At 42.9% G+C, this 27,500-nt stretch overlaps 1 protein-coding gene across 4 annotated transcripts in view; it reads left to right on the top strand.

Moving 5' to 3' along the window:
- The window catches only part of sgcd (sarcoglycan, delta (dystrophin-associated glycoprotein)), a 165,274-nt gene that overhangs the window by 27,933 nt on the left and 109,841 nt on the right, over positions 1–27,500 (top strand). Inside the window, exon 1 of one of the 4 annotated variants that reach the window (XM_047161586.2) lies at positions 15,342–15,580. The exons of 2 other annotated variants lie outside the window; for them this stretch is intronic. In XM_047161586.2, coding sequence (XP_047017542.1) covers positions 15,395–15,580 — 186 coding nt within the window. In that variant the 5' untranslated portion in view covers positions 15,342–15,394. Of the gene's footprint in view, positions 1–15,341; positions 15,581–27,500 lie in introns of those variants that run through there. One more of the 4 variants, XM_017491784.3, reaches the window with a different exon arrangement.

Here is a 27,500-nt window from a genome sequence, read left to right as displayed (position 1 = left end):
CATGCCGAGACACTGTATCTTACCTGTGCTTATGAGGTATTTATGAATACGTACGACCGCGCTATGACACTGTAAGGATGCGGTTGTGAATATCTTCATCCCGACCGTTAAATAAACCGGGTGACTTATTTCTCGTGACGTTTTCCAGCCCTGGGAAGGAGAACGGTCGGAGAATATCCTTAACACGTTTATTCTCTGGTTATTCGAGAGCGTCGAGACGCGTTCATGATTTCCTTGGCTTGACGTTGTTCTCCTCTTGACATGAGAGGATTTCAGCGAGTCAGATTCACATTACACCAGCACTGGGTTGAGACTCTGAGGGTCATCGACACGGGGCATGTAAACATCGCCTCATGACCTCGGTGTAGTAATATCAAGGGCGTTTAAAGGGCAGAGGTAACGCATTTTGCATTCTGTATTTGGTGTACAAGCTTATAAATGGCAGCGTTTACACTTTTAGAAAAAAAACAATGACTCTCCTTACCATGACCAAAATAAAGGAACGAATTTCGAAAAGTTCGACCCGCTGTGGAACGGTTTGTTCGATCAGTTCGCTAGAGAGGGATAACAAGAGATTCACCTTCATTGTTTATTCACAGTATGAAAAAAACGACCCAAACACAATTTCAGTGCGTGTTTGGAGTGTTTTCAGCGCTCAACCTCGTCCAAGTTTGCATAAATGATCGATTATATCCTTAACCAGGGTTGCCAGGTTTGCGCAAAAGCCTGTGCAAAAGCCTTAGGCATCCTATATATTTTTCAATACCTTTTTGTTATAGATTTCTATTTGATGAATCCTACGTTATCTGCTCAAGTCGGTACAAAAACAGGTTCGATTTCAGATCCAAACGTCAGCTTTGCAGCGCAAAATGAAATGTTACACAAAAATCTTTGCAGCGATGGACTCGGGACTGCGATCACCACGTGCAGTTTTACACTCGGGTCTCCTTTAGTGAACAGTGGACGAGTTCAACAAACAGACTTCATGTTAAACCATAATGACCTTTCTTTGACTTTCACACTATCCGTCGTGACCCAATTGAGCACGGGTTCCCTTCTGAGTCCGGTTCCTCTCAAGGTTCCTCCCTCGTATCATCTCGGGGAGTTTTTCCTCACCGCCGTCACCACCGGCTCGCCCAATAGGGATAAACTCACACGCTTAAAATCTCCATCCTGTGTTTATATGTTTCTGTGACGCTGCTCTGAGACGACGTCCGTCGTTAAACGCGCCACACGAATCCAACTGAATTGAATCGGATTGCTGCCTTGTTGATTACAGAGATCAGAGGAGAATGTCCAGACTGGTTTGAGCTCACAGGAAGGCTAAGGTAACTCAAATAACCGCTCTTTCCACCCGTCGCGAGCAGAAACGCATTTCAGAACGCGCGACACGTCGAATCTCGGCGCAGATGGACTACAGAAGACGAGAAAACGGACATTTGCGGAAAACATAGACTTACTCGGACTCGTTAAACGGATCTCGTCCCGGTAGCGGTTGCTTCGGTGATCTTGTTCGGACGCTATCTGAGAGGAGATGACAGATCTTTTTCTTTTTTTTTTTCTCTCGGCGATTAGAAAAGCCATATGCTTCTTATGCGTGCTCACAGCTGTCGATGACAAATTGCACGACGATCTAATTGGCGAGCGACGAAATACGAGGTCCGGCGCAAGGCGAATTCTCTTGTAATTACAGTACACAGAGGAGAGCTTAAAGCGATTCTAACGCGCTCAGTATCACTTTACAGGTATGAATAGATCCTTCTCGGGAGAACACAATACAGGACATCGAGCTCTTTAATGTGTTTTCATTACCCGGGTGTTGATATCGTGTGAGAACAATATTCCACGTGGTTATACAGACGACAGCGGCCCAGCAACGAAAGGTAGCCGGCGTCATCATTGGTTTTTATGGTTTCATAAATGGTTTTTATTCTCCAAGCCTTTTTATTTATTTATTTGTTTATTTTCATGCAGACTGTGAGAGAGCAGTCTTAAAAGGAAAACTCGACATTAAACACAAACTGTGATGTTCTTGGCGATCCTGGTGCTGATGCGATCGTCGGCGCTGCATTTCCGTTGTTTCGGTGGGAGGTTAGCGGTCGTGTGCCGTGCCGACGTCACGGGGTTATTGCGAGCGCGCGTGTAGTGGTGTTTAATAGGAGAAGAAAACTTCAGCCGTCACAAATCCGCCCTCTCGGTGTTCCGTTTAGATTTCCGTCGTCCTTGTTTCCGTCGGCGTGAAAGTTGTTTGTTTTGATTTCGTAGCACGTCCCCGGCCGTGCCGTGCGATTGCTTTGTCTCTCTATCGCTTTCTTGCGACGATCGACATCGCATTAACGGGAAAAATCCAATGAACTCGGAGACACGTGGCGTGGAATTTGGAGGCAACGCGGCTACGAGTTACGGCGCAGACTCGGATCGGATGGTCAGCAAAGTACGGGACGACGCGACGGTGTCGACTAGCGTGAGAACCGAAGCTTCGGATGCTGATCCGTGTGAGCAGATGAGGAGGTGAGGGAACTGAAAGAGTAAAGCTCCGCCGCATCAGTCTGCTTACGTGGAAATTCCCACTGGCGCCATTACAGTATGAGCAGGCTGTCGAATGGCATTGTGGGTAACGTAGGAAGCTGTTAAGCACAGTACAAACAGACCGACCTGTTGATGGAATAAACGTGGCAGCAGTATCTCGTTCCGAAATAAATCTCGGACGCCAGAAATTAACATTCAGGTCACTCAAGGCGGATTTTTCCCTTTGATCTTCAGATATGATCGATGTGGCACTCGAAGGAGAAGCACTGTATCGCAAACACCGAGCTAGACAAACAATCATCCGTGGAGGAATATCTTCACAAGTTTGGTGAGATTTTGAGAATAAAAAACAAACACACCCCCCCCCCCCCACCCCCCCGCCTCGTTTTTTATTTCACCCATCAGTCTTCCCGGAGTCCTGCTGAATCTCGGAACCGTTGAATATTTATCTCGTTCATTGGGAGTCGTGTCAGCCGCAAGCATGTGTGTGTGTGTGTGTGTGTGTGTGTGTATGTTTGTAGGAGGCAAACACTCCGCTCGGAGTGACCCCGCTGAACCTCGGGGCGAAGAGGCCAACCCAAGGCTCCCGTTTGCGGCGCGGCTTACTAATGACCCTCGCCCTCCTGTCGTGCTCTTCTCTGGAATTCGTCGGGCGTGTGAGAAATACGGATTAGCCGGCGTGTCGGAGGAATCGCAATCAGTGCGTCTGGATCCTAATCCACTATAGATTATATCCTCAGAGGGTGCTGACAGACACTCAAAGTTAGAGCCGGAAGATATTATATGAGTTCGGAAAAGCTATCTGTCACGGAGGTTCGGAAGTAGCGACGCTTGAAGTGTGGGCTAAAACATAAAGAGAAGGTATAAAAATCTGCTGTGAGCCAGATCGCACGCCGTGCTGTCTTACTCTGTTTTGTATGCCTGCTTTGAACTTTGCTTTCTTTTCACGACGGGAAAAATAAACACTAGCGAGGATATATTGGTCATATCCGGCCGTGTTCGTGCCTCTCAAAAATGCGCCAGTGTAAATTGCGCTTTTCTTGAAAATTAATCATGTGCCCCACGGCCTGGAAATGAAACGATATATATATATATATATACAGGATAGATAGGACAAAGCGGCAAACCCGGTGACATTTATGAATGTGTGTTCACGCTATCTTTGAGAGCCGAGTTAATTTTCACTTGACTTTTAAAATAAAAGTAAAGACAAGGCAGTTCCGAGGCCAGCTCCTCGGCCGCGCGGCGTCTAGTCGATTAGAGATGCGAAACTTGGGGAAATGTTTACAGAGAGCAGAGAAAAGACCTGCATGCCAATAAGTTTTGTACACAATATTTTGGACGTCTGGCCGGTCCTTTTAACGATGTGTGGATTATTTGGCCGTGTGAGGCGATACTTCTGTTTCATTATCCTCTAGAAATGAAAAGCACCGCGTAGCGAACATCTAATAAACAGACCGTTTCCTAAGACTTTTCCGTTCATATTCTGTCCTTGTTCAAATCGTGCGGATGGACGACGTCCTCCGAAGGTACTTGAAGGTAGAAGTCAAGAAGTTTCTCGGGCATTTCAGATGGACAATCCTAGCAGTGTGTACTTTAGCTCCTTTTAAAAATATTTAGTACTGGACAATATTTGAAAAAAAAAAAAAATAAATAAATAAGATGTCCTGGTCATTTTGAGGAATACACTCTTTAATAATGTTATATATTATGTATATATATATATATATAATGTTAAAATCAAAGAAATACAATCAGAATATAAATTTGTAAAAAGAAAAGAAAAAAAAAACACCTGCAAGCAGCAATCTGCGGTGTCCGAGCACCTTTGGCAAATAGCGCCCCCGATGGACAGTTTTTCCCCCCGAGTTACTTAGTCTAATAAAGTGACAAAGAGTAAAAAACCATGGTAGCTTAATGCGAACCCTGTGAAATGCCTGCTGAAAGCTGATTGGCTAATGGCAGTCACTTTCACTTGGCGCAACAATGCGTTACACCAAACCTCAGCTCGATTCTACACACAGTTACCTGAAGCTAAATTCTTAAAGCATCCTCATAATCTTCATTCGAATCCATGCAACCGATCATGAATCACAGCTGTTTGAGTCGATTAGGCTCCGCCTTGCTACGATCGATTGGCACGCGGCGGGCGTATCGTTTACAAATCTCAACATGTTTCTGATAAATATCGAGATTCGTATCCGGCTTTGTATTTTGACGACGGATTTGTGAAGAAACGCCAAAATTGCACTGTAAGACTTACAGCTCACGAGATAAACTGAAAACACGGTGATATAGCGCCACCATGTGGTCGATCTCGTGTGCTTGATTAGCAGTACTGTCTTTTCGTGTCTCTGTGTCTTTGGACTGCACGATTCGTTATATGGGAAGAAAAATGAAGAAGAAAAGCTGAACGAAAACAATAGGGGTCCAAGCACCGATTATGCAGTTGAAGAAAACAAAGGAAGTGAGGATCCACCGAATCAGCAGAGGGAGAACCATCCTGGGAAATATGGACACGACCCCGCTCCGACAGCCCGTTTCATCGTGAACAGCGGTGCTCTGTGACGCCATGTGCAGCAGACCTAGCGCCTGTAGCGTTGATACGATGACTGTGGTACACTGCTGTGATAATTACAGGAAGGCTGAACATCATGTCTGTAATTATTAAAGAAAGAAACCACACCAGAGACACGTTAACCGTCATGATACGCGACCTCTTAATGTACATTCTTAAAAATAATTATTACAGCACTGATGTGATGTGTCACCTCTTAAATTGGATCATTTTGAACAGAGCAAATACAAAACTGCCAAACAACAACAACAACAACAACAACAACAACAACAACACATGGACGAATCACTGAAGAAAGTTAACTAACTTAGCTTATCTAAGTATCCAAACGAGTCCGGATCGGTTCTGCTTGTCTGTTTAATTAAGTGCTTTTTTGAACATTTAAAAATTGAAAACATGCACAAGAGCAACATACAGTAGCTCGTCTAATTATAGTAGCAAATTTCACAGCTTACAACAGATAATTACGAATGATGCACAAACAGAACTGCAACTGCGTTACAAGTATTTATTAATCATCAAATGACTTAATAGTACTGCAGATGCGGATAATTTCGGCAAAGCAGACGCTCCGTACCTAAGAGGAACTGGCTCCTGTTTCGGAGAGGAACTGGCTCCTGTTTCGGAGAGGAACTGGCTCATGTTTCGGAGAGGAACTGGTTCCTGTTTCGGAGAGGAACTGGCTCATGTTTCGGAGAGGAACTTGTTTCAGAGAGGAACTGGCTTCTGTTTCAGAGAGGAACTTATTTCGGAGAGGAACTGGCTCCTGTTTCAGAGAGGAACTGGCTCCTGTTTCAGAGAGGAACTTATTTCGGAGAGGAACTGGCTTCTGTTTCGGAGAGGAACTGGCTTCTGTTTCGGAGAGGAACTGGCTCATGTTTCGGAGAGGAACTGGTTCCTGTTTCGGAGAGGAACTGGTTCCTGTTTCGGAGAGGAACTGGCTCATGTTTCGGAGAGGAACTGGCTCCTGTTTCGGAGAGGAACTGGTTCCTGTTTCGGAGAGGAACTGGTTCCTGTTTCGGAGAGGAACTGGCTCCTGTTTCAGAGAGGAACTGGCTTCTGTTTCGGAGAGGAACTGGCTCCTGTTTCGGAGAGGAACTGGCTTCTCTTTCGGAGAGGAACTGGCTTCTGTTTCAGAGAGGAACTTGTTTCGGAGAGGAACTGGCTCCTGTTTCAGAGAGGAACTGGCTTCTGTTTCGGAGAGGAACTGGCTCATGTTTCAGAGAGGAACTGGCTTCTGTTTCAGAGAGGAACTTGTTTCGGAGAGGAACTGGCTCCTGTTTCAGAGAGGAACTTGTTTCAGAGAGGAACTGGCTCCTGTTTCGGAGAAGAACTGGCTCCTGTTTCAGAGAGGAACTGACTCCTGTTTCAGAGAGGAACTGGCTTCTGTTTCGGAGAGGAACTGGCTTCTGTTTCGGAGAGGAACTGGCTTCTGTTTCAGAGAGGAACTTGTTTCGGAGAGGAACTGGCTCCTGTTTCAGAGAGGAACTGGCTTCTGTTTCGGAGAGGAACTGGCTCCTGTTTCAGAGAAGAACTGGCTCCTGTTTCAGAAAGGAACTGGCTCCTGTTTCGGAGAGGAACTTGTTTCAGAGAGGAACTGGCTTCTGTTTCGGAGAGGAACTGGCTCCTGTTTCAGAGAGGAACTTGTTTCAGAGAGGAACTGGCTTCTGTTTCGGAGAAGAACTGGCTCCTGTTTCAGAGAGGAACTGGCTCCTGTTTCGGAGAGGAACTGGCTCATGTTTCGGAGAGGAACTGGCTCATGTTTCGGAGAGGAACTGGTTCCTGTTTCGGAGAGGAACTGGCTCCTGTTTCAGAGAGGAACTTGTTTCCGGGAGGAACTTGTTTCGGAGAGGAACTGGTTCCTGTTTCGGAGAGGAACTGGCTCATGTTTCGGATAAGAACTGGCTCATGTTTCAGAGAGGAACTTGTTTTGGAGAGGAACTGGCTTCTGTTTCAGAGAGGAACTGGCTCATGTTTCAGAGAGGAACTGACTCCTGTTTTGGGGAGGAACTGACTCATGTTTCAGAGAGGAACTTGTTTTGGAGAGGAACTGGCTTCTGTTTCAGAGAGGAACTGGCTTCTGTTTCAGAGAGGAACTGGCTCCTGTTTCGGAGAGGAACTGGCTTCTCTTTCGGAGAGGAACTGGCTTCTGTTTTGGAGAGGAACTGACTCCTGCTTCAGAGAGGAACTGACTCGTGCCACAGTTAACTCCATGAAGACTTGCACCATCACGGCTGAAACCCAAGCGTGAACCATAAGAAACGACCCTCCATTGTATTACGCTCAATCATAGTTACGATCCAGAACTCATGGCTTGCACGACAGGAGTGAAAGCACGCCGCACACAGTCACAGCACACACCTCCAGGCTGTTAGTTAAGATTTGATAGGAACAATGAAACAGTGTATTCATTTGGATCAGCTTTCAGTAACGCAGCCTGTATTCTTATCATGATTACAGTCGGCCCTTTTGAAATTGGCATTGATCTTAGCAAGCCCATCAACCTCAAATGATTCATACGATGACCCGCGAGATCGATACGTGCCTCGAAGGTGTTTTAGGGTTCGACTGTCCAATCAGGATCGGTTTCAGATATTGACTCGTGCTAATCTGCACCGCTGCATGCAAAACTTTATTGCAGATTGTTTCTCTCTCTCTCTCTCTCTCTCTCTCCACCTTTGTGGAAGAGGGACAGATCAGAAATGACCTCTGTGTGAGGAAATATGCAATTTGTGATGATATTGTAGTTCTGTTTCAATTTAGTGAGCACAGAGGAAATAACAATTGGAATAGCTCGGCAGGGGACTGAAGGCATTACCACGCAAAGCTGAAGGTTTTTAAAGGAGCACTCAGGGGTCCTGAAACATCAATGCTTTTCTCTTTTTTTGTGAGCTAATATAATGGAATCCAAAACAATAATAAAGACTTTGTAATAATATCCAGGGTCTGTAATACTCTCAAATAATTTAGGTGTTGTGTGTGTGTGTGTGTGTGTGTGCGCGCTATTAATCTTTTAGCCAGTGAGTTTCAGCACTCTGTAATTGAGATACAAGCCATTGCATGGGTCAGAAAATGAGAAAAAAGAACTCTTAATAAGATCATCATCGCTTCTGCAGGTCGGAAACAGAACGGCAATTCACTACGAATGATTCGAAACGCTCTTATTATTATTATTATTATTATTATTATTATTATTATTATTATTCATGGGCGTAACCACATTCGTGCAATGTTGAGGAAATACCAATCTGTCCCCTCCCAATATACAGTACAAAATATTTTCTATATAATATACAATATTAAAATAGGTGTGTGCCCTCCTCCAGTTGTGCACTTGGTTGCGCCCATACTCACCGCAAGTTCGTTGATATATTTTAGCCGCTCAGTCTGTAAGAAATGGAGACAGTAGCCAAGCGTAGAAAAGTGCAGCAGAGCATACGAGCTTTTTTTCCCCAGACAGTCAGTAACTAGATACCTAAATAGTAGGTAACCTTAGCTTAGCATAGAAGCCATCATACCATGGGTTGGTTTGTTCTTAAGAACGTCAATTAAGGCTAACGTCAGTTCCAGTTCCTCCCGCCGAGTTCGCTGCGAACATTTATGTTACAAATGCGAGTGAAAGTGAGGAAAGTTGCACGGCATTTCGTTCCTTTACAGGACATTTGGCCTCAGGACAACTGAGTGATTTTACAGATATAAGGCTCAGCATAATGCTGAGGTGTGCTAGCTTGGCAACGAGAGATGTGGAACTGACGTCTGAGTCGTGGCCATACTGATACTGTAGTCATATATTCAGAACCAGTTATGGCAGTTTGTCTGTAGATTTAAGAGAAGAAAACTCCAGGACCCTTTACATAGCTAACGTTTCAGGTTACCACTGTATATTGTTGTACAGTTTGTACACTTAGCAAGCTAAACAGCATAAACAGAATCTTCAGTTTATCAAATTAAAAAGATCATCGTGGGAGCTTCTATCACTCAGAAATCACGTGAATTCAAACGGTAACTGTAATCCTAAAACTATGCTCCAAATATGTGGATTTACAGTATCAAACTTTGGATAGGGGAGAGGGTAGGGGAGGGGCTTGGACCCCCCTCCCACCATGTCCATACCATGGTTACGCCCTTGTTATTATTATTATTATTATTATTATTATTATTATTATTATTATTATTTTACGCATTACGCATCCTGCTATGACTTCCAGATTATTTTGGTTTGATATCCATGTTTTGTGAATTTCAGTGAGCAAAAAAATCAAGAAGTGAAACGACAAGGACAGTTTTCCGACAGCGCATATTTCAAGGTTGGCGCAAGGTTACGGTCGCGGGCGACAGTAAAATCAGACATTCTGTCGTGTATGGAGCGATGGAGTAATTCTACTTTGTTTGAATACTTTATTTTATACGCCGCACGCAGTTGTACTTGTTCTGAGAACATGTCTATAAGACCCGGCATCCATAATTGATCTATTTATGGCTGTTGTTATACTGTTAGACTGGTCCACGAGCGTTAGCGTTACCGTTTGTAGCAAACCGACTTGGTTGGTTGTCAAATTATAAAGCCATCATTGAAAACCGCTTAACTGCAGCAAATATGAGTCATTTCGTTTTAAATAAAATAATAATAATAATAATAAAAAAAGAGTACGTGTTTACCCTAAACTGAAGCATTCATGACTTGCTTTTAGACTGATGAACAATCGAATGTCATGCACAAATCGCTTTGGAAAACGAGCCAAGCATCTCCCTCTCTCTCTCTCTCTCTCAAACACACACACATTGCCTAATTTGTGGTTCTGGAACACAATGGCAATTTAGCCCAAGTGCTGCACAATGTCACCTTCCATGCTGAGCTCTAACGTTAGATTACAGCCCCATCACGGCTACCCTGAAGCTGCCCCTTGTGCAGGGGGCTAATGTAGTGCCGATGTTGGCTCGCAGACGCTTGGCTGACCCCAATTACGTCCGATACGCGCGATCTTAGAGGCTGGAGAGAAAACGAGAAAAGGGTGAGCCAAGCTGGCGACACCGGTGGCACTTTATCAAGCGACGGTGCCGTCCTTTCCAGCAGCTGTCACCTGTTCCGCTCTGTCAGTGTCAGATGTTATTTCAAGAAAGCCAGGATGATGTGTTTAGTTTCCTGGCATGTACTCGAGTTCACTCCTGAGTCATACAATGCTTCTTTCTGTAGTTTCTAGTATCAGGTTGCTTTAGTTTTTTTTTTTTTTGTTGTTGTTGTTGCCCTATACAGCCCTGATGTCTTTCTTATTGAGTCTGAGCAAGAGACAGATCACCAACTGGAGTTGAAATGCAGGAGATCTTTCACGATAGGAACGTAATCAGGTGTTTGCATTCTTTTCACACCAACTACTTTTAATCCACACTAAAACTCCATGCAATAAACGATTAACCAGTCTGTTCTGGAGCTCAGCGCAACGCATTCGACTGTAAGAACAGACTTTTAAATTCCGAAACGCTCTGGTCCGATCGCTGAAGAATTTCCGCAGGATAGAAACGAAAACAACAAACAAACCCGTAACTAGTATTTTATTCTGTCGCTCTGTTGTAAGCCTGGAGCTAGATAAGAAAAACCTTACGTGCCATCAATCTCCATAAGGCGTCCTTTATCCCCCCCCCCCCCCCCCCCCCCCCTCTTATTTGTATAAGCTAGAGTTATTGAAGGCCTTACTCAGCTCTGTAGTAAACAAGATGATAAGAAATGTATTTTTAAAAAAAAAGAAAAAAAAAAAAAGCGCTGTCTCCTTCACGCCGCTGCGTCGAGCCGGAGTACTCTAACCGATCTAGCCCGGGCCTACTTTCGAGATAACGCCAGACGGGCTTTGCTGGCAAAAACCACCAGGGAGCGTAATCGTTTTATCTCCGCAATTTAATTTAGGATGATAAGTTTGCTTGTGCGAGTACTCTGAGAAATGAAAGAAAGAAATCGCAGAAGCTGTAATTTGAAACGAGGTGCACGGAATGTAAAAGCAGACGAGGCACCCGCCGCCTGGAGTTCCTGCATCGTGAAGGTTTGAAAGATGGAGCGCCGGAGTGTTAACACGGCGCCCCGTTGTCTGCTTGATGAACGATTGGGCGTGTGGGCGTTTCCTTGCTGTTTGCTGATGCTGAAATGGTGAAGATTTACCCCTCGTGGATGCAGCAAAGTGGGCCGTGATCAGTCTCAGGAGTAACGAGCTAACCAGATTCGATTACAGTACACGTATCGCTGCACGGAGACATCAGGCCAGTTTCTGTTAATAATCAGTGCAGGGTTGGGTTTTTTTTTTTTTTTTTTTTTTTTTTTTTTTTTTTTCCCCCTCAGGTGAAAAGTTCAGTCATTAATAAGACATATCATTTTATTTATTTATTTATTTATTTCTGTCTTATTACTAAATCCATTTTAGATTATGGATCGTGGTGCAGACTGAGAGTCAGACACAAATGAGACAAATGAGGTGTCACAGTCTGGGCAGACGATCTGATCAGTATTTTAGATTCATTTCCGTGGGGGGGGGGGGGGGGGGGGGGGCATAACTTTAGCAAGATCAAGTGATGAATCACAGAGCATTGTAATATTAATATGACCGATATTCCAGTTAATAAAACTATAGAATGCTCTAATTATACACTGTAATAAATGTATTATAAGTCCAAGTCCAATTCCAATCTTTGCCATTCGTCCACCATTTTTGTAGCAGGTGTCGGACCCGATACGGATCCTGGCTACCGGATCGGTGCCATCTCTAGAAACTGGCGATAGCGACTCCCTTTTTTGAACTCTTTTTGCTAAGAAAACACTTTCGTCAACGGTTCAGCGTAAAGTTAAGCGATCTACGTGACATCGTCTCCAGTTGTAGGGTTCTACTGTGTGTAGAAGCTTTAACGTTCCTCACGAGGAATGAATCTGATCTACACGTGGATATCTGAAAATTCAGGGAAGATTTTCATTTAAAAAAAAAAAAGATTTTTTATTCCGTACATATGTACAAAAACATTTCAGATTTCCGAACATTAGCTTTCCAGCACGAAATGAAATGTTTCAGGAAAAATGTTTACAGAAAGCAGCGAATTACATAAGAGACACTTTTCAGACCAAGACAAAATGGCTGCCGGGTACGACGGTTAAAGTCTCCAGAAGAACCGTGGCCGGTTCTGCACGATGCTCAATAACACCTACAGCTCAGTACTTTATAAAACTGCACTAATTTTACCCGAGTCTACTCGTTTTTTTCTTTAAAGCAAAGGCTCGTCAGACCTTTAATCTCATTATTTCTGAAGGCCTCTTTGCTCTTCAGCATTTCTCTACAGCATGTACCTTTGCAAGACTTTTGCTCAGTATCGTGTATAGAAAAGAACTTTACAAAGGTTCTTGAGCCTTTGAGAAAGAACCGGCATCACCCAGCGTTCCCAGGATAAGGCGTTTACTGAAGATAAATGAATGAACGGATGAATAAATTGACGCTCGGAACGAGTTATTATGATTAACGACCCGACGCTCGTCGTGTCTATTAATTCCGCTACACTAACGGGTCACTATTAGGACACTAAATACTCTTTTAGTCGACATGACTTCATCTTCGGAGTTCCCAGAAGGTAACTAAACCTCGTTTGAATTCCAGTGTTAACTGCTGACATAGTAATAGATCAAATAATATACAGATAAACCAACAAATAAATAAATAAACAAACAAGCAAGCTTTAAAAATGAGTCTTTTTTTGAGTATACAGTATTCCTCTTATACCACAACAGTTTGCCATTTTTTATATCGTTGAAAAAATTAACACGCTGCATTATTTTTGTTGTTGTTGTTTAAACTGTTTAAATTTACGGAGCATCCGCGAGACCCGAGTCTTCAGGACAGAAGAGTTTGCGCTCCTGGTGACCAAAAACGACTGAATATAGCTACTATGTATTACGTGATCAATGACAGGAAATAACTCCCATGTTGCTGACTTTTACAAAGCAGCGACTACATTGGAGGCTCGTTTCTTAGTGTAAATGTTAAATAAACTTCTCCTAACAGAAATCTTTACCATGCTTATACCATACCACATGGTTTTATGGAGATGTCGGCGATCCTGACCCTTTCTGCACTCCGGACCTGCCTGATGCATCCTGATGCCCTACGTCTGGATGGAGCTCTCATCAACTGGAGGCTACAGCCTGGAGATCGCTGAGGACGGTGCCACTTGAAATACCATGGAAATAGTTTAGGACCTCAATTCCACATGGACGTTCTCGCTGTGGTCGCTGGGACTACGGTTGCAGCGATGGCCTCGGGACTGCGATCACCACGTGCAGTTTTACACTCGGGTCTCCTTTAGTGAACAGTGGACGAGTTCAACAAACAGACTTCATGTTAAACCGTAATGACCTTTCTTTGACTTTCACACTATCCGTCGTGACCCGGATGAGGACGGGTTCCCTTCTGAGTCCGGTTCCTCTCAAGGTTCCTCCCTCGTATCGTCTCAGGGAGTTTTTCCTCACCGCCGTCACCACCGTCTCGCTCAATAGGGATAAACTCACACGCTTAAAATCTCCATCCTGTGTTTAGATGTTTCTGTAAAGCTGCATTGAGACGACGTCCGTCGTTAAACGCGCCACACGAATCCAACTGAATTGAATCGGATCGAATATCAATGATTTCCTTCGGCCATTCAATGTCAACACCTTGTGATTTGGGACAACAGAAAAAAAAAAAAAACATTCTTTGTTAAAAGAAAAATGATTTCGTATCGCTCCGGGTATGACGTCGAATGCATGTATGCTTCTTAACGTTCTGAACACATCCCGTGTGTTATAGTTTTAGTTTGATCCATGCATCATCAACCCTTTGTACCTCACACACGGCAGGATTTTATCCGGATTCTGTGTTTGCCAGCGGCTGTACTGTATATATATATATATATATATATATATATATATATATATATATATATATATATATATATATAATATATATTATATATGTGAGAGAAATCAACGATGCTTCATGTGTATTATGCACCACCTTGCTTATAAAGGAGCAGATATGTTTATTGCTTGCTATCAGTCTATGAATAATTGAATACCCCGAGGCCTGTAGGAGCAAGAGCTGAAAATAAAATAGTGTATCAATAACCTGCTATCGAAGGGAAAAAATATCATACAGAGAGATTTTTAGCAGAGTTTTCTGCTTTACGCTGTCATATGATATCTATCTATCTATCTATCTATCTATCTATCTATCTATCTATCTATCTATCTATATTAAATATGATCTCTGTTCTGGCACTGATGTGGCGCTCTCAGCATTGAGAAACATGACAGAAATGTCTTGACAACGCATAAGAAATGATCCACCTTGATGCCATGGTTAGTCTTTGGGATCACTAACGATTCTGTTTTATTTGTATTTTTCGTTAAGTTCTTTATATCAGCCTGTGTCAGTGTATCATTAAAACGATTGTGTCCAGCGATAAAAGGCTCCTATTCGCACCTCTAAACACCCTATCTGGCGGATAATTCTCATAATCATTATTTTTTCACAGCTCAGAAGTGTGTAGCGTTGTTGTAAAGTTCGACTATAGGCTGTGGATCAAGTTCTGGCTAATATCTGTGACTATAGTGCAAATGTCATCCTCTAAAATATACCGTTTTAAATTGTCTGGTGGCGATATCCTCGCTGAAAACAACTCAGTCCTCTGCACGGATGTGTGAATTGAGTGAGAAGGACAAATTGGCCATAGACGCTTTATTTTTTTTCTTCCTGGGTAAATTTAGCATTTTAAAGTTCTCTTGTGGTAACAGGAGACAGGGGAAAACATGTTTTTTAATGATCAGACGTTCTTTCGACTTTTCTTTTTTTTTTTCTTTTCTTCCCACTTCTTTCGTTTCTTAGCGTGGTGTAAAAAATAAATAAATAAATAAATAAATAAAAAAGTCCATGGTCCAAGCGTTGCCCTTTCAGTATGGTGCAAGGATTTAATTGGCGTGATTATTCGGTGACTCTTGCATCTCTTGCATCTCTTAGCACAACAAAGCACAAAAGATTGTAACCGTGGGCGAGGAGCACAGCGCTGCCGGTTAATGTGAGCCCACGTTATTCAAATGCCACGGCCCCGTGGGAATCTGCGCCTATCCCTGGGTGGAATGGCTAGCTTTTGATTGGACAAGCGCATTGTTTTGGTGTTCCCAAAACTCCCGACGTTAGACAAGGACCTCGATTCATACTTCAGATACATCAGAAAAAGCATGACCCGCAGACGATTCTACGATCTCGCAGACGTTAAAACAACGCTCTAATGAAGGTCCTCGGCAGAGAAAGTCAGCCAGCACCGGAGTTTTATTACATGGCGGGACATCAAGGCCTTCGGTCAGACAAGCAAAGGTCACACGGACGGAGAGGTGTGCTTTTAGAGCCGAGCCGTCCTATCATGCCTGGCAGCTTGGTCACGGGTCATCCAAGGTCAGAATGGAGGGGAAGAAGAGTGAGTGGATGTTTCTTTTTTTTTGGTGGTATTTTGGTTGTAATTACAGCACGACCTCAGCCGTAGTGACCGCCGTCTGGGTCATTATTACACGTGGTTAGTGGGTTGTTGTACAAAATAAACCGGATTTACAGAAACGCATCGATATAAATGAAAACAGACAAACCGAGTTTTCCTCTCGACACTTTTTTTTATTAATGAGAACGAATAACTGGCCGCGGGAGAAACTCGAGAACTCCAGAACAATCGTACAACTGGCAAAGCAATTCATCTGAGGTTCGCTAGAGCAATGAAATCGCGCGAACGGAAATTGTCCTCGGAGAATGTAGAATGAACACAACGTAAGGAGTAAAATTGGGAAGGTTAGCCCGCTTACTAGCAAACATAGTTAATTTTAGCATTTACACACAGCGGTTAGCGTAACGTTATCTCGCTTACTAGCAAACATAGCTAAATTTAGAATTTTACACACAGTGGTGAGCGTAACGTTATCTCGCTTACTAGCAAACATTTCTAATTTGGGAATTTTACGCACAGCAGTCAGCGTAACCTTAGCTCGCTTACTAGCAAACAGCTAATTTTAGAATTTTGCACACAGCGGTTAGCGTAACGTTAGCTCGCTTACTAGCAAACATAGCTAATTTTAGCGTTTACACACGGCGGTTAGCGTAACTAGCTTGTATTTCCTTGTTTGTAAGCCACTTTGGATAAAAGTGTCTGCTAAATGAATAAATGTAAATGTAAACATAGCTAATTTTGGAATTCTACACACAGCGGTTAGCGTAACGTTAGCTCGCTTACTAGCAAACAAAATGAAAAGTATTGCTGTAAAAGATGATTAAAATTTAAATTATTGCTGTAAAAGATGATTAAAATGACCTGCTCACTGATTTGTCTCGAATCAAAAATCAATATGGTTCGATTAAAAGGATCGACAAATAACGACAGTAAAAGTTATGAATGTATAAGTATTAACCCCTGTTAAGGTGAAGCCTCTGAATGAGTTATTTTGGAAAGAGACATGGCTACAGCGTCACGTTTGCAGCTCGCTAATGAAATGAAGTTTAAATAAATGAGATTTATTGCTCTATTTTCCCCTAGTGGAATAATTACCAAAGTCTTTGTGAAACTTTCAATTTAATAAAAGTCCACAAGAAGACTTTAATCAAGAGCGCAGATTCGAAACTCATTCAGTTCACTTGCTGGGCCCGATTAGAGCCTGTATTTTTAACCTGCCATTTGCTTGAGAAATATAAACAGACAAATATTGTTAGTGGACTCAGATATTTTGAGCCTGGTGTACAGGCAGCTCCGGGTCCGGGTTTGGAGTGACCGGAGCAGACCGGAGCGTAGGGGAATGAAGTGCACTCTGACAAAGGTCAGTTGATTTACTGCGCTCTGACAGATTTAGCGTGGTACACTTGAGCTTGAAATGTTATTTCCCAGAGTCTGAGACACGAAACTCCTACTCACACCCAGTATGATGACTTTCTCAGTGGAATCTCTTGTTTTACTTGAGCTTTTGTGTGATCTCTGCAGTCCACAGTGTCCCACACACATAAGAAACTATTTTCTATTGTGCTATAGTTGATGGCTCATGCTTAGTAGTTGTGCGGCAACAAAACCCTTTATAAAATCTTGCTCAAAACCGTAAGAATGGTCACTTTCTTGTTTTAAGGCCAGCGGTGGCGCGTTTATAGGGGAAGGAGGTGCTGAGATAAATCTTTATAAAGTCCTGGTTCTCATCACCAGGCATTTTAAATTCCGTCGAAACAATAATGACCTCTTTTGAGTCATTGACGATGAAAAAAAAAAAAAAAAAAAAAAAAAAATAATAATAATAATAAAGTTTGATTTATATAGCGCCTTTCCACAAGTTCGAGGACACTTTACACTTCATATACATTTCAACAGATTTCAATCACTAATAGACAGACAATGCGCTGAGAAGAGATTGAGAGGTTTTAAGCTGCGTTTTAAAGATAGAAATAGAGGAGATGTCACGGAGGCTGTGAGGTAGAGAGTTAAAACTGATGCTCTGGTGCTTTACTTAACTTTTTACATGCAGTGCGCTCACTGCTCCATTTAACTCCGCAGAGATTTATTGCACCTAGTGGCCGAAAATGGGAACTGCAACAAGGACTAATAAATAGAGGCCCATTGGGGCAGGAATCACGCTGTAACACACACACACACACACACAATACAAGACTCGACAAGACTTCACAACGGGACAAAAATGTTTCCGTTTCCCAGAATGCACCGCAAATGACAAACATGGCCGACGAGTACAACTCCCAAAAGTACGCACAGGCACGTCACCTACTCCTGAGGACTAATCAGACAGGCCTGTTCCCAATTACACTCTCAATCACGCCACACATAAAACAGACTACTCATTCACTAGTTCTTCGCGAAGTATTACGCTCGGGTGCAGGTTTATGGCTGGTGTTTAGCAAGCCTCGATTTGGTGTTGTTATTCTGGTTTTGACTTTGTTTACCGGTTTCGACCTTGCTTCTCTACCTTGCCTGTTCTGTACTGTTTGCCCGATCGTGTGACCCTTGCCTGTTTTGTGTTTCGATTTCCGGCTATACCGACGGACCCGTTTGCGGATTAAACCATACGGCATACCTGCTATCGCTTTCGTCTCATCCTGCATTACGTGACGAGGAGATCATTCACAGACGAACGAACGACGGACACGGTCGGGGAAACGCACCGATGACGAGGCAGGGGCGGAGACGAGATTCCCGTGCCACTGTAGGCAAACGAAAAAAAGTACACGGATGGAAATTAAAACGAAACACGAAACACGAACGGCAGTCATCGCAGTGAGACGAGGAATCCGTTAGAAATATACCGCAGGAAGACGGAAGAGCAGATTAACCGAAAGAGAGATCGACGCGGGGGGTCGAACGAGGGTGAAGTTTCATTGGTATGCTAAACAGGTGGAGAGAAGCTGTGAACGCTGTGTGGTCATGCAGAATGAGAGGAAGGAGGGGGGTTGTGAGTCTCAGGCTGAATGCAGAGACGGATAGTTGAAGAGCTTTGCTTGTGTATTTCATCAGGAGCTCACAGGCCTGACACAAACAGATGCGCCCGCGGGACAGAACAGGCTTTCACCAATATTCTCTCCCCAAAGGTTTATTGTGAGTTAATTTTTCTAAAAGCAAGACGTTTCGATCTTTTGATGTAACTCTTTTCTGGATGATCAAAATGCCGAAGTTTTACCAGAAGTAAGATGTTTGAAGAATCAGGAGCCCAAGTGCCGGGGTTGAACCGAAGAGGCGGAGACCGGGGCACAATATAAAGAACAGACATGACTTGAGCACTCGTGAACTAAAAGCAAGGATGGATACATAAAAAAAAAGCAATATCAATAACCCACCCATCAGCCAGCTGTCCCCTGTCACAAGATGGCTACCAACCAGGGAGGTGAAGGCCACCTTTGAGACACGTGAAGCCGGCCGACTGCTTTTCTTTTCAAACTTATCGCGTCACAGAGCAGAATAATACACGACTTCACTACCATGATTGTCTAATGTCGCTGTGATTGACAGGGGAGACACAGTATGCCCCTCCCACGCAGACAGCACGGCCAGTTTTGCACTCTGGGACTCCTGGCTACAGACGGCTGTGGCATCGCGCCACTCGGAAGTGAGGTTTATTGTTTGTTTTTAAAGCTCTTAAAGCTTTTAAAGCTCTTGCTCCCAGCTTTCTGAGGTCTTCAGAGCAGTTACTATTGGCTGTGTTACAATCTCAGCTGCGGGGGGGGCCGCTGTGCCGAGGTTATGGAACAGCTTGACCGACCTGTGTTGGTTGCGTCATGTATAATTCTCATTGTATCCGTGTTTATATGTTCAATGTCTTTCATTTAAAACGCTTTTTAGAGACCTTTGAGCAACTTTTTTTTTTTTTTTTTTTTTTTTTTTTATAAATAAAATGTACATACGGACTTTATCACTGTTAGCCTTGTAGTTACAAAGCTGCAGTTGTTTAATTAAACATGCGTAGTGGGAGAAATTGTACAATTACTGTACAGCTGTAACAGTATGTGTATATATATATATATATATATATATCTCAAGGCTGCATTAAATGATCATTTAGTCCTTTACTATGTTGGTGTGCATCTACAGGTACAGGATTTTTGCCTAAATGTCTGACTCTCTGTAGCTAATGGTACAAAACAGTAGGCTAGTATGAGTTGTTGGTGCTGGATCAAGTGCTATTTTATAGGCTGGCAGCCGAATAATTTGTTAAACATCTTCTTTGACACCTTTTTTTGTTTTGTTTTTTTTTTTTCGCCGAATTGAGCCGTCAAGCATGAACTGCACAATCCAGATAAACACCTGGGTAAACCAATGCTAAATAGAGTCGAAATATCCCAGTGGAAATATTTACATACATTTCAGATGGATAGGCCTTAAAATTAGTTACGCAGAAGGAAAATCCAATTATCACAAAGAATTCTGAGCCACTTCGAGAGAACCAATGAACCCCTACCACCGCCCCGGTGGAGATGCTTAATCACACCTCTACTAATGAGGCTTACACTAACAAACCATATTTCTCGTACCCGAGCCGTGATGCTATTTCAGACGTGTCGAGGTTTCCTCGAGCCCCAGGCAAGCTGTATTCAGCTTCTGGCTGACACGGTGGCTGTAAAGTTCACTCGTCAGCCTCTCCGGTCTGTCTCCGTTCTCTCTCTCTCTCTCTCTCTCTTTCCTTCTCTCTCTCTCTCTCTCTCTGTGGGCCCTCACGTGTCCCTTGTGATTTGCAATCAGGCTCCAGCACATAAGTCCTCCCGCTTGTTTACTCTCTGACAGCCCGGCAGACGCCATCATCTTCACGTTCATAATTTCCCCTCCATTTATAAGCGCCCCTAAAGCCCCACCCCGTAGCGAAATAAAAGGGGCCATAAAGAGAGAACGGAAACGGCCCGTCCTCCATAAAAAGCGTCAGATTTGTTTAACAGATAGAGCCGTTCGGTCGGTGTGTGTTCTGATGGTCCAAGCTGGAACCCGAACGTCCCGCTGAAGCGTGTCGCGCTGACAGACCTACATCATCGAGTCATCAGCTGCGGCGTGCTGACGGCAATTTATTTGATTGCGATCGATGTGCTTCTTGCTGCACACTTATTTCCTTTCCCCTACCTCAGAGCATGCCAAATGGCAGGCTAATGAACAGCTATTAGCTTCGTGTTTTTTTTCTTTTTTTCTTTTAAAGATCGCCGTCTCTTCAGTCACTCTATTTAGATGAGGACTTAACTCACAAAGGGGTCTTAATCCAAACAGCAAGCACTCAGCTTTTCACCGCATCTTTGTTTACCTCACACATGAGCAAAATGCCAAAACTGGTGAGTACTCACTTCAGCGCAGAAGAAATGAGTCGATGACTGGAACCTCTCCCAATTTCTCCCAAAATGACATTTTCAAATGAATACATAGCTTTGTATATATATATATATATATATATATATATATATATATATATATATATATATATATTAAAATTTATGGAACAGCTGCTACTGAATCCCAGTACTTCTCGCTAAACAGGATTAGAGACTGAAAAGGTAAAAAAAAATAAAAAAAATAAGCGAGATTAAAACATAAATAATAAACTAATAAAAGAAACTCAAGCATGACGTACAAAGTCAGAGAACAAAGCTAAGAGGCTAGGTCAGATCTCTGAGTCTTCATCTCTGAGACCCCCCTCCCCCTCCCCCTCCCTCCTACCTAGGAAGGTAGACATACCTACTTAAGTAAAAGAGCAATTATTGCTAGATGAAAGCTTAATGGGACTTGATGAAAGCGGTCCAAGGCACATTACGGGACTCTCAGGAAGATCGGAACACAAGGTTACGGAACTTTGGTCCGTAGCGCTTATCTGATTATCTGACGATGGCTCAGAAAAGGTAGAAAAGTGCTTAATAGTGGCGATCCAAAACAGGAAGAGGAAGCCGGTTCGGTGCTGATTATTTCAGACAACGATAACAAAAACAACATGTAGTTTGGGCCCGAGCCATGTCTGCTGATGCATAAATTGTTTCACCCTGCATACGCCAATCTGGAAATCAGCCATCATACTGTCATTAGAGCCTATTTGTATATTCTCTGTACATGCTGTTCCTGCGTAAAATGACCGGCTAAATCCGGCCGTATACCGTATTCCGTAATCTTGAAGTAATCTGTATCGTCAGGACGTGCACATGGCTAGAGAGCAGCACTGATTGGATAAGGCATCTGCAATTACTTTCAGCAGGACAAAGATAGAAAACGATGTTGAATCCGGAGCAGAAAGGCACGCGTGCTCGGTCCTTAACAAGTTGATTGATGCAATTAATTAAGCCCGTCTGTGCTTAATTAATATTTAACGGTTCGTTTCGGTTCAAGTTTCACGCCGGCTACAGATGCTACAGGAAATACTGTAAACTCCCAAGGTAACGGGAGGATGTTAAATCTTTCGTCCGTATATGAAACTCTTTGTCTAAAATTACCCGCTAACCTTCGTCTTCAATACCGGGTCTGCCGACGCAGTCGGGACATTAATGACGGAGTGTGTAAGCAGTTTACGGGACAAAGGGCTGTCTGTGACTGTGTTTATCGTGTCTCTTAAATAATACATTTTAAAATGTTATCCTAACCATACCCCCCCCCCCCCCCACACACACCCCCTGCATTTTACATTCAGAGCAGCAGAAGAACACAAAAGAGATACCGCCAGCATGAGCATAAAAAATAAAACAAACAAAAAAAAAACCACCACCATGACATGCTGAATCATATCTACAGTAAACAATACTGTATGAAATGATTATTTCATGAACATCCTTCTTTTCTTTAATACGCTTGGGCAGTTACGTAACCCTAAAGAGCAAAACAACCCAGAAAATGAATGTAAATAGATAGACGAGCAATATAACTACAATAACTGCTCTATTTCCCAAGCAGACAGTAGCTGGTGTGATATTTGGGAGTTAAAGGAAAACAACAGAGGGGTGTATGAGTTACGTGTAATGCTGAAATTTGGACTTAAAGTGGGTTTTCTCGCACGAGACGCAGTATTAAATCCAGCGCCGCTGTCTGAGAGTTCAATAGAAGCACAGTGTGTCACGCCGAATCCGAGGCCGATGTTAAACGCGTACTGTATATACGGGCGAGTGAGCCGTACGGTCACAAAAAGGTTTCATTTTTTCCGGAAATTAAACGGTGACATTGCTTCATTTTTACGGATAGCGCTCGGAACAAACCTTTTTTTTTCCTTCTTTTTTTCTTTTAAATCAAAAGCAGACGAGTGCTCGGTCAGCTTATCGCTCAAACACGTGGCAAGAGAGAACGACGGATTAAAAACGTTCGTTTGGCATCGATTCACTGATTCGGAATTGTGAAATAACTTTCATCGCGATTAAGAGGTGATTTTACGCCTGCGTCCTGCACACACATGATTTCAGAACTTCGATTTAGTAGCCACATTATGGCCACATTAAGTTAATAATAATAATAATAATAATAATAATAATAATAATAATAATAACTGCACCCGATGATTTATTGGAGCATGATATAAATATAAATAAATAATAGTAAAACGCTGAATAATGGGATGCGCTGGATCAAGTGCTATTTTATAAACTGCTGAATTCATACAGGAATTCAGGACGGATCGGCTCCTCCCCCTTTTTTAAATAGCCGATAGCATTTAGCGTAGCTCACAGCCTGGGCTAAGGCATATTTGAGAGTACGTTCGAACAGCCAAAGACACGTTTACGAATTCACGATACGATTTCTCTCGCTCAGCGGTGGCAACTTCGGCGAGGTGATTTTTACGACGTCGTAGGCGGGATTCTAGAAAGCGACAGAAAATCCGATGAGAAGCTGAAGCGCCGGATGACGTCATCGGAACTGTTGAGCCGTATCGGTGGCAGAGAGAGACTGTACATTTCGGATGCGTATACATCTTTCTAAACGCGGATTTCGTCATTGTTTTGCCGCACACTAGCTCATAGATAACCTTAAGGCGGACATTTTCTTACAAATGCATACAAAAGCCATAAAACTTCAGTTTTGATTTCATGGGGACTTTAATCACCGGGCAAATCCACTTAAGCACGTGCATAACCCCACTCTGAAGACAAGGAACTTTCCCTGTGTAAATGCTGATGCAAGTCACTAACCCTAAACGGTATAATAAGCAACTTTATTTTGCACATCATTGTAACGGTCACACCTTTCTGCTTTCGAGACATGGCTCTGTGCTTTTCTGATGCCGCAAGGTGCAAAACTAGCCTACTGACTCTATCACTAGCTAGCTAGCTAGCTAAAATACAGTGTAGGGAAGAAAATGGCCCGTTCAGACGTATGTATCTTATGATTCCTTATATCTGTGTACAAATACAGAGAAACAATCTCGACTATGAGTTCTCTAGCTAAACTAAATCGCCACTGGGTTCCTATTAAATTAGAGAATAAATACATTTTTCAAAACGAAAACTCCTGTATACATTTGACACTTTCAACCCTGTTTGCCGGTGTCCTTTCTTCCTGGACACCTGCCGGACTTCTTTCATGCCTAAAGTTGCCGTGATGTACGTTTGCGGAATCTAAGCTGGAGTATAACATTTGCGTTCAACTCTCCTGTGAATCCCGGGCCAACATGGCTGACTATGAATTATTACTACATGGTATTAGTACAGTGTAGCTTTATCGTCTACGTTACCTATGCTGTTACACGTTAGATAATCCCGTCATCATTGTTTTTTTAAAAACAACAAAAACATACCTTTTCCCTTTCAATTAGCCTTTTAAAGTTATTTTAATTCTAAATATATCACAGAATTTCTTTTTTTTTTTTTTTTTTTTAGCACCATGAGCACCCCCCGTTGGTGCGACGCTGTACTCCAGTTTCATTAGACAACTTTTGAAGCGAATTTTGGCAGGGAGGAAGCTCAGCAATAATTGCCGATGCTTTGCACAAAAGAGCTCCATCCATCAGTTTGTGCGATAAAAAAAAAAACAGCAAAAAAAAAAGCGAAACGCTTTATTATCCGCGCAAATTCGGGTGCGCGAGAGGTTTCAAGTAATTTGTCTTCATCGGATTCCCGCGGTTTCAGAAGCATGCAACGCTTCCATTAAAACCCCATGTATTATAAAGTCGGAAAGATCCAACAACTCGACGGTCATCGGTAATCTTAACGATCCTCTCCGTTCTGCTCCGTTTTATAAACTCTGAGGCAGAGCTGTGCGTCAACTAATCACGACTTTACGGCAGAATTGCGTCTCGGTACCTTAATTAGCTAAAAGTATTCAGCAGCCACTGGCCCATTACACCAACTTTTCCTTTTTTTTATTGTTTATGCAAATTAGCTTTGATTTTCCTAAGTGAGCCAGAAAGAAAGCCATTGATCTATGACCATTATTGTCTTCTTCTGTTGATTTTTATTTATTTATTTATTTATTTATTTATTTTTTTTTTTTTTAGCGGTTTGTAAAATTATTCAGTTCATCTCGATGGAGAATTCATCAAGAGAGTTTTCTATTTGAGAAAGAAAAAAAAAAAAAGCAACCCTTTATCCATCCACACTGTTATATAAAACTGTTATTAATATTAATACTGCATTTTCATTAACTGGAGCGAAACATTTCAAATTTATTTATTCTTATTTATTTATTTTTTTTTTTAGACTTGCAATGCTCCGATAATGAAATGGGTTTCCGTAAGCTCACTTTAAACAGAATAGGAGGAGAATTTGGTCAATTCCAGGTTATAGGAAACTACTCTAGGACTGCCTAGCGCTTAATTGATTACAGTGCTTCAGGTGGCTGGGATTTATAATCCGAGCCACGGATTAGAAAATGCTTTGGATGTTTGTTTTTTTTCGGGGTGTTTTTTTTTCGTGGCAGAGCCCGGTAGAGGCGTAGCCGCAAGCTGCACTCACTGTACCTCCATTAGGAAAAGGCTGACACCTAAAAGAGATGTTGCTGCAGGGCATCTGCCATCATTTATCGGTTTCCACAGCTGGAGACATCATTAGGAGAGACCGGAGTTTGTTACCGAGAGCAAACATAGCACAACACTGATCTTGGCGAGACTGCGTTTGACTGAAGATTTTGAACTTTGCATACAATAATTCATAATTTAGCTCCAACTTAATTAAAGGCTTTAATGCTTGGAAAATGAAAGTAACTAGGAACATTAAACACAGAGAAAGGGATTACTAGTATTTGATTTGATTATTTTTTTTCCCCTTCTGTACTTGTAATGAGTGCTTTTAGAAGGATTTATTAATGAATCATTTTTTTAATCAACAGGAAACGTGACTGACAGGCCTCTGAGACATAACAGATTCTCATGACCTTGTATTTTTGTTTCGTCAGGCGGAACGACATTAAAACTACGCAGCCTCAGACAAAATGACATCGAGAGACACCTGACTTATGCTACAGGCTACTATCTAGTGACTCTTTAGAGTAACCACGTAAAAATCCAGTCATCCGGCGTCCAGTCCGGCAGCTCGTTTTGAGCGGTTTTAGACGTACCTTCGGCGTTAAAAACGGCGATCCTTTGCATCCCTGTACCATCTGTCCTGTCCGCCGATCCTTTTGCGGTGAAAATGCTCATAGCGCAAGCATGGGGCAGCGTGATTCCTGCCCCGATAGACCTCTGTTTATGAGCGTCTCCCATTTTTGACCGCTAGACGCGATAATGACGCTAGCAGCATCTAGAAAGGCGAAGAAATCGATGGAACATCGGGTTACACCTATCGAATAGCAGTGAAACTCATCGGCCAATCGAAATCGATGATCAGTGTTTGAGTGGAATTTAAGATATATACGAGTTTAGAACGAACGAGGACTTCTTCATATGACACGATCCGGCTTTTTAAGTAGCGTAGGTCTTTACTAGGCACAGCAGACCATACAAAGCTATTCATTCTTTTTATACTCTGACCCTGACCGTCGTGTCGCCGTAATATTCTCCTCTCAGAAAATATAATCAGCTTTGCATGGACCGTAGGGATTTCCTCTGAGAATGCACCATGCTATAAACCAATGGTATAAAAGGAACGAGACAGGAACCCGGTGGGTTCATTAAAGGAGGCCTCGTCTGTTTTCAGTCATTTTTATTCACCCCTTCACTTTATTTGTTTTCTGATCCATTAGGCCCGTGGCGGCGACAAAGTCTATTTTTACAGTTGCCTAGGCCTGGTGGGGACTCCAGAAAGCTCCTCGGAAAGCCAAACACATTAACGGAAATTTCCGCAAGGCACCCCGTATCCCTCTGTGATTCATCACATCAAAGAAGCGAAGCATAAAGAGCCACTGATATGGACGTGACGGTTCTGGTTCAGGGACAGGGTCTGCTACCGATGTCGGCCCGGTGCCCAGCTCATTTATCAGACGAGGTGTCTCAACACAAGCGGCGTTTAGAGGTTGTTGCATTCTCAAGAACGCCGGGGAACAGATTTATTTTCAAACGGGAGCAGCCTTCGTGCTTCTAAATCACTCTGGGCGTTCCGAACGCTGGAGAATATCGTACGCGAGTCATTTCGTCGAAGGACGTGCGCTGCGTGCCGACTGACAGATCGCACACGAGCGCGGAAATCAAGCGCGATCCTTTCTCGTCATCCTCACGTGATGACGTCACGTGACGCGCCTCGGGACAAAATCTGCAGAAAACCTGCGGTAATTTTGGTAAATTTCTGCGGTCAAATCGCTAAATCCCGGAGGGACTGTATTATAGGGTCGATCGATCGATATATCGAATTATACGATCGATCTATCGATGTATCGTCTTATATTAGATCGATCTTTCGATATATCGTATCGTGTTATATCTGTAAGCACCATGGGAACTGGTGATGGATACATTCGTCACGAAATGCGGTGCCGGAGTCATACGTATTTCGCAGAATCC

Source organism: Ictalurus punctatus, chromosome 18 (genome assembly GCF_001660625.3).
Source record: "Ictalurus punctatus breed USDA103 chromosome 18, Coco_2.0, whole genome shotgun sequence".
NCBI classification, from domain to species: domain Eukaryota; kingdom Metazoa; phylum Chordata; class Actinopteri; order Siluriformes; family Ictaluridae; genus Ictalurus; species Ictalurus punctatus.
The sequence above is the reverse complement of the archived record's forward strand: the minus strand, read 5'-3'. Positions and strand labels throughout refer to the sequence as shown.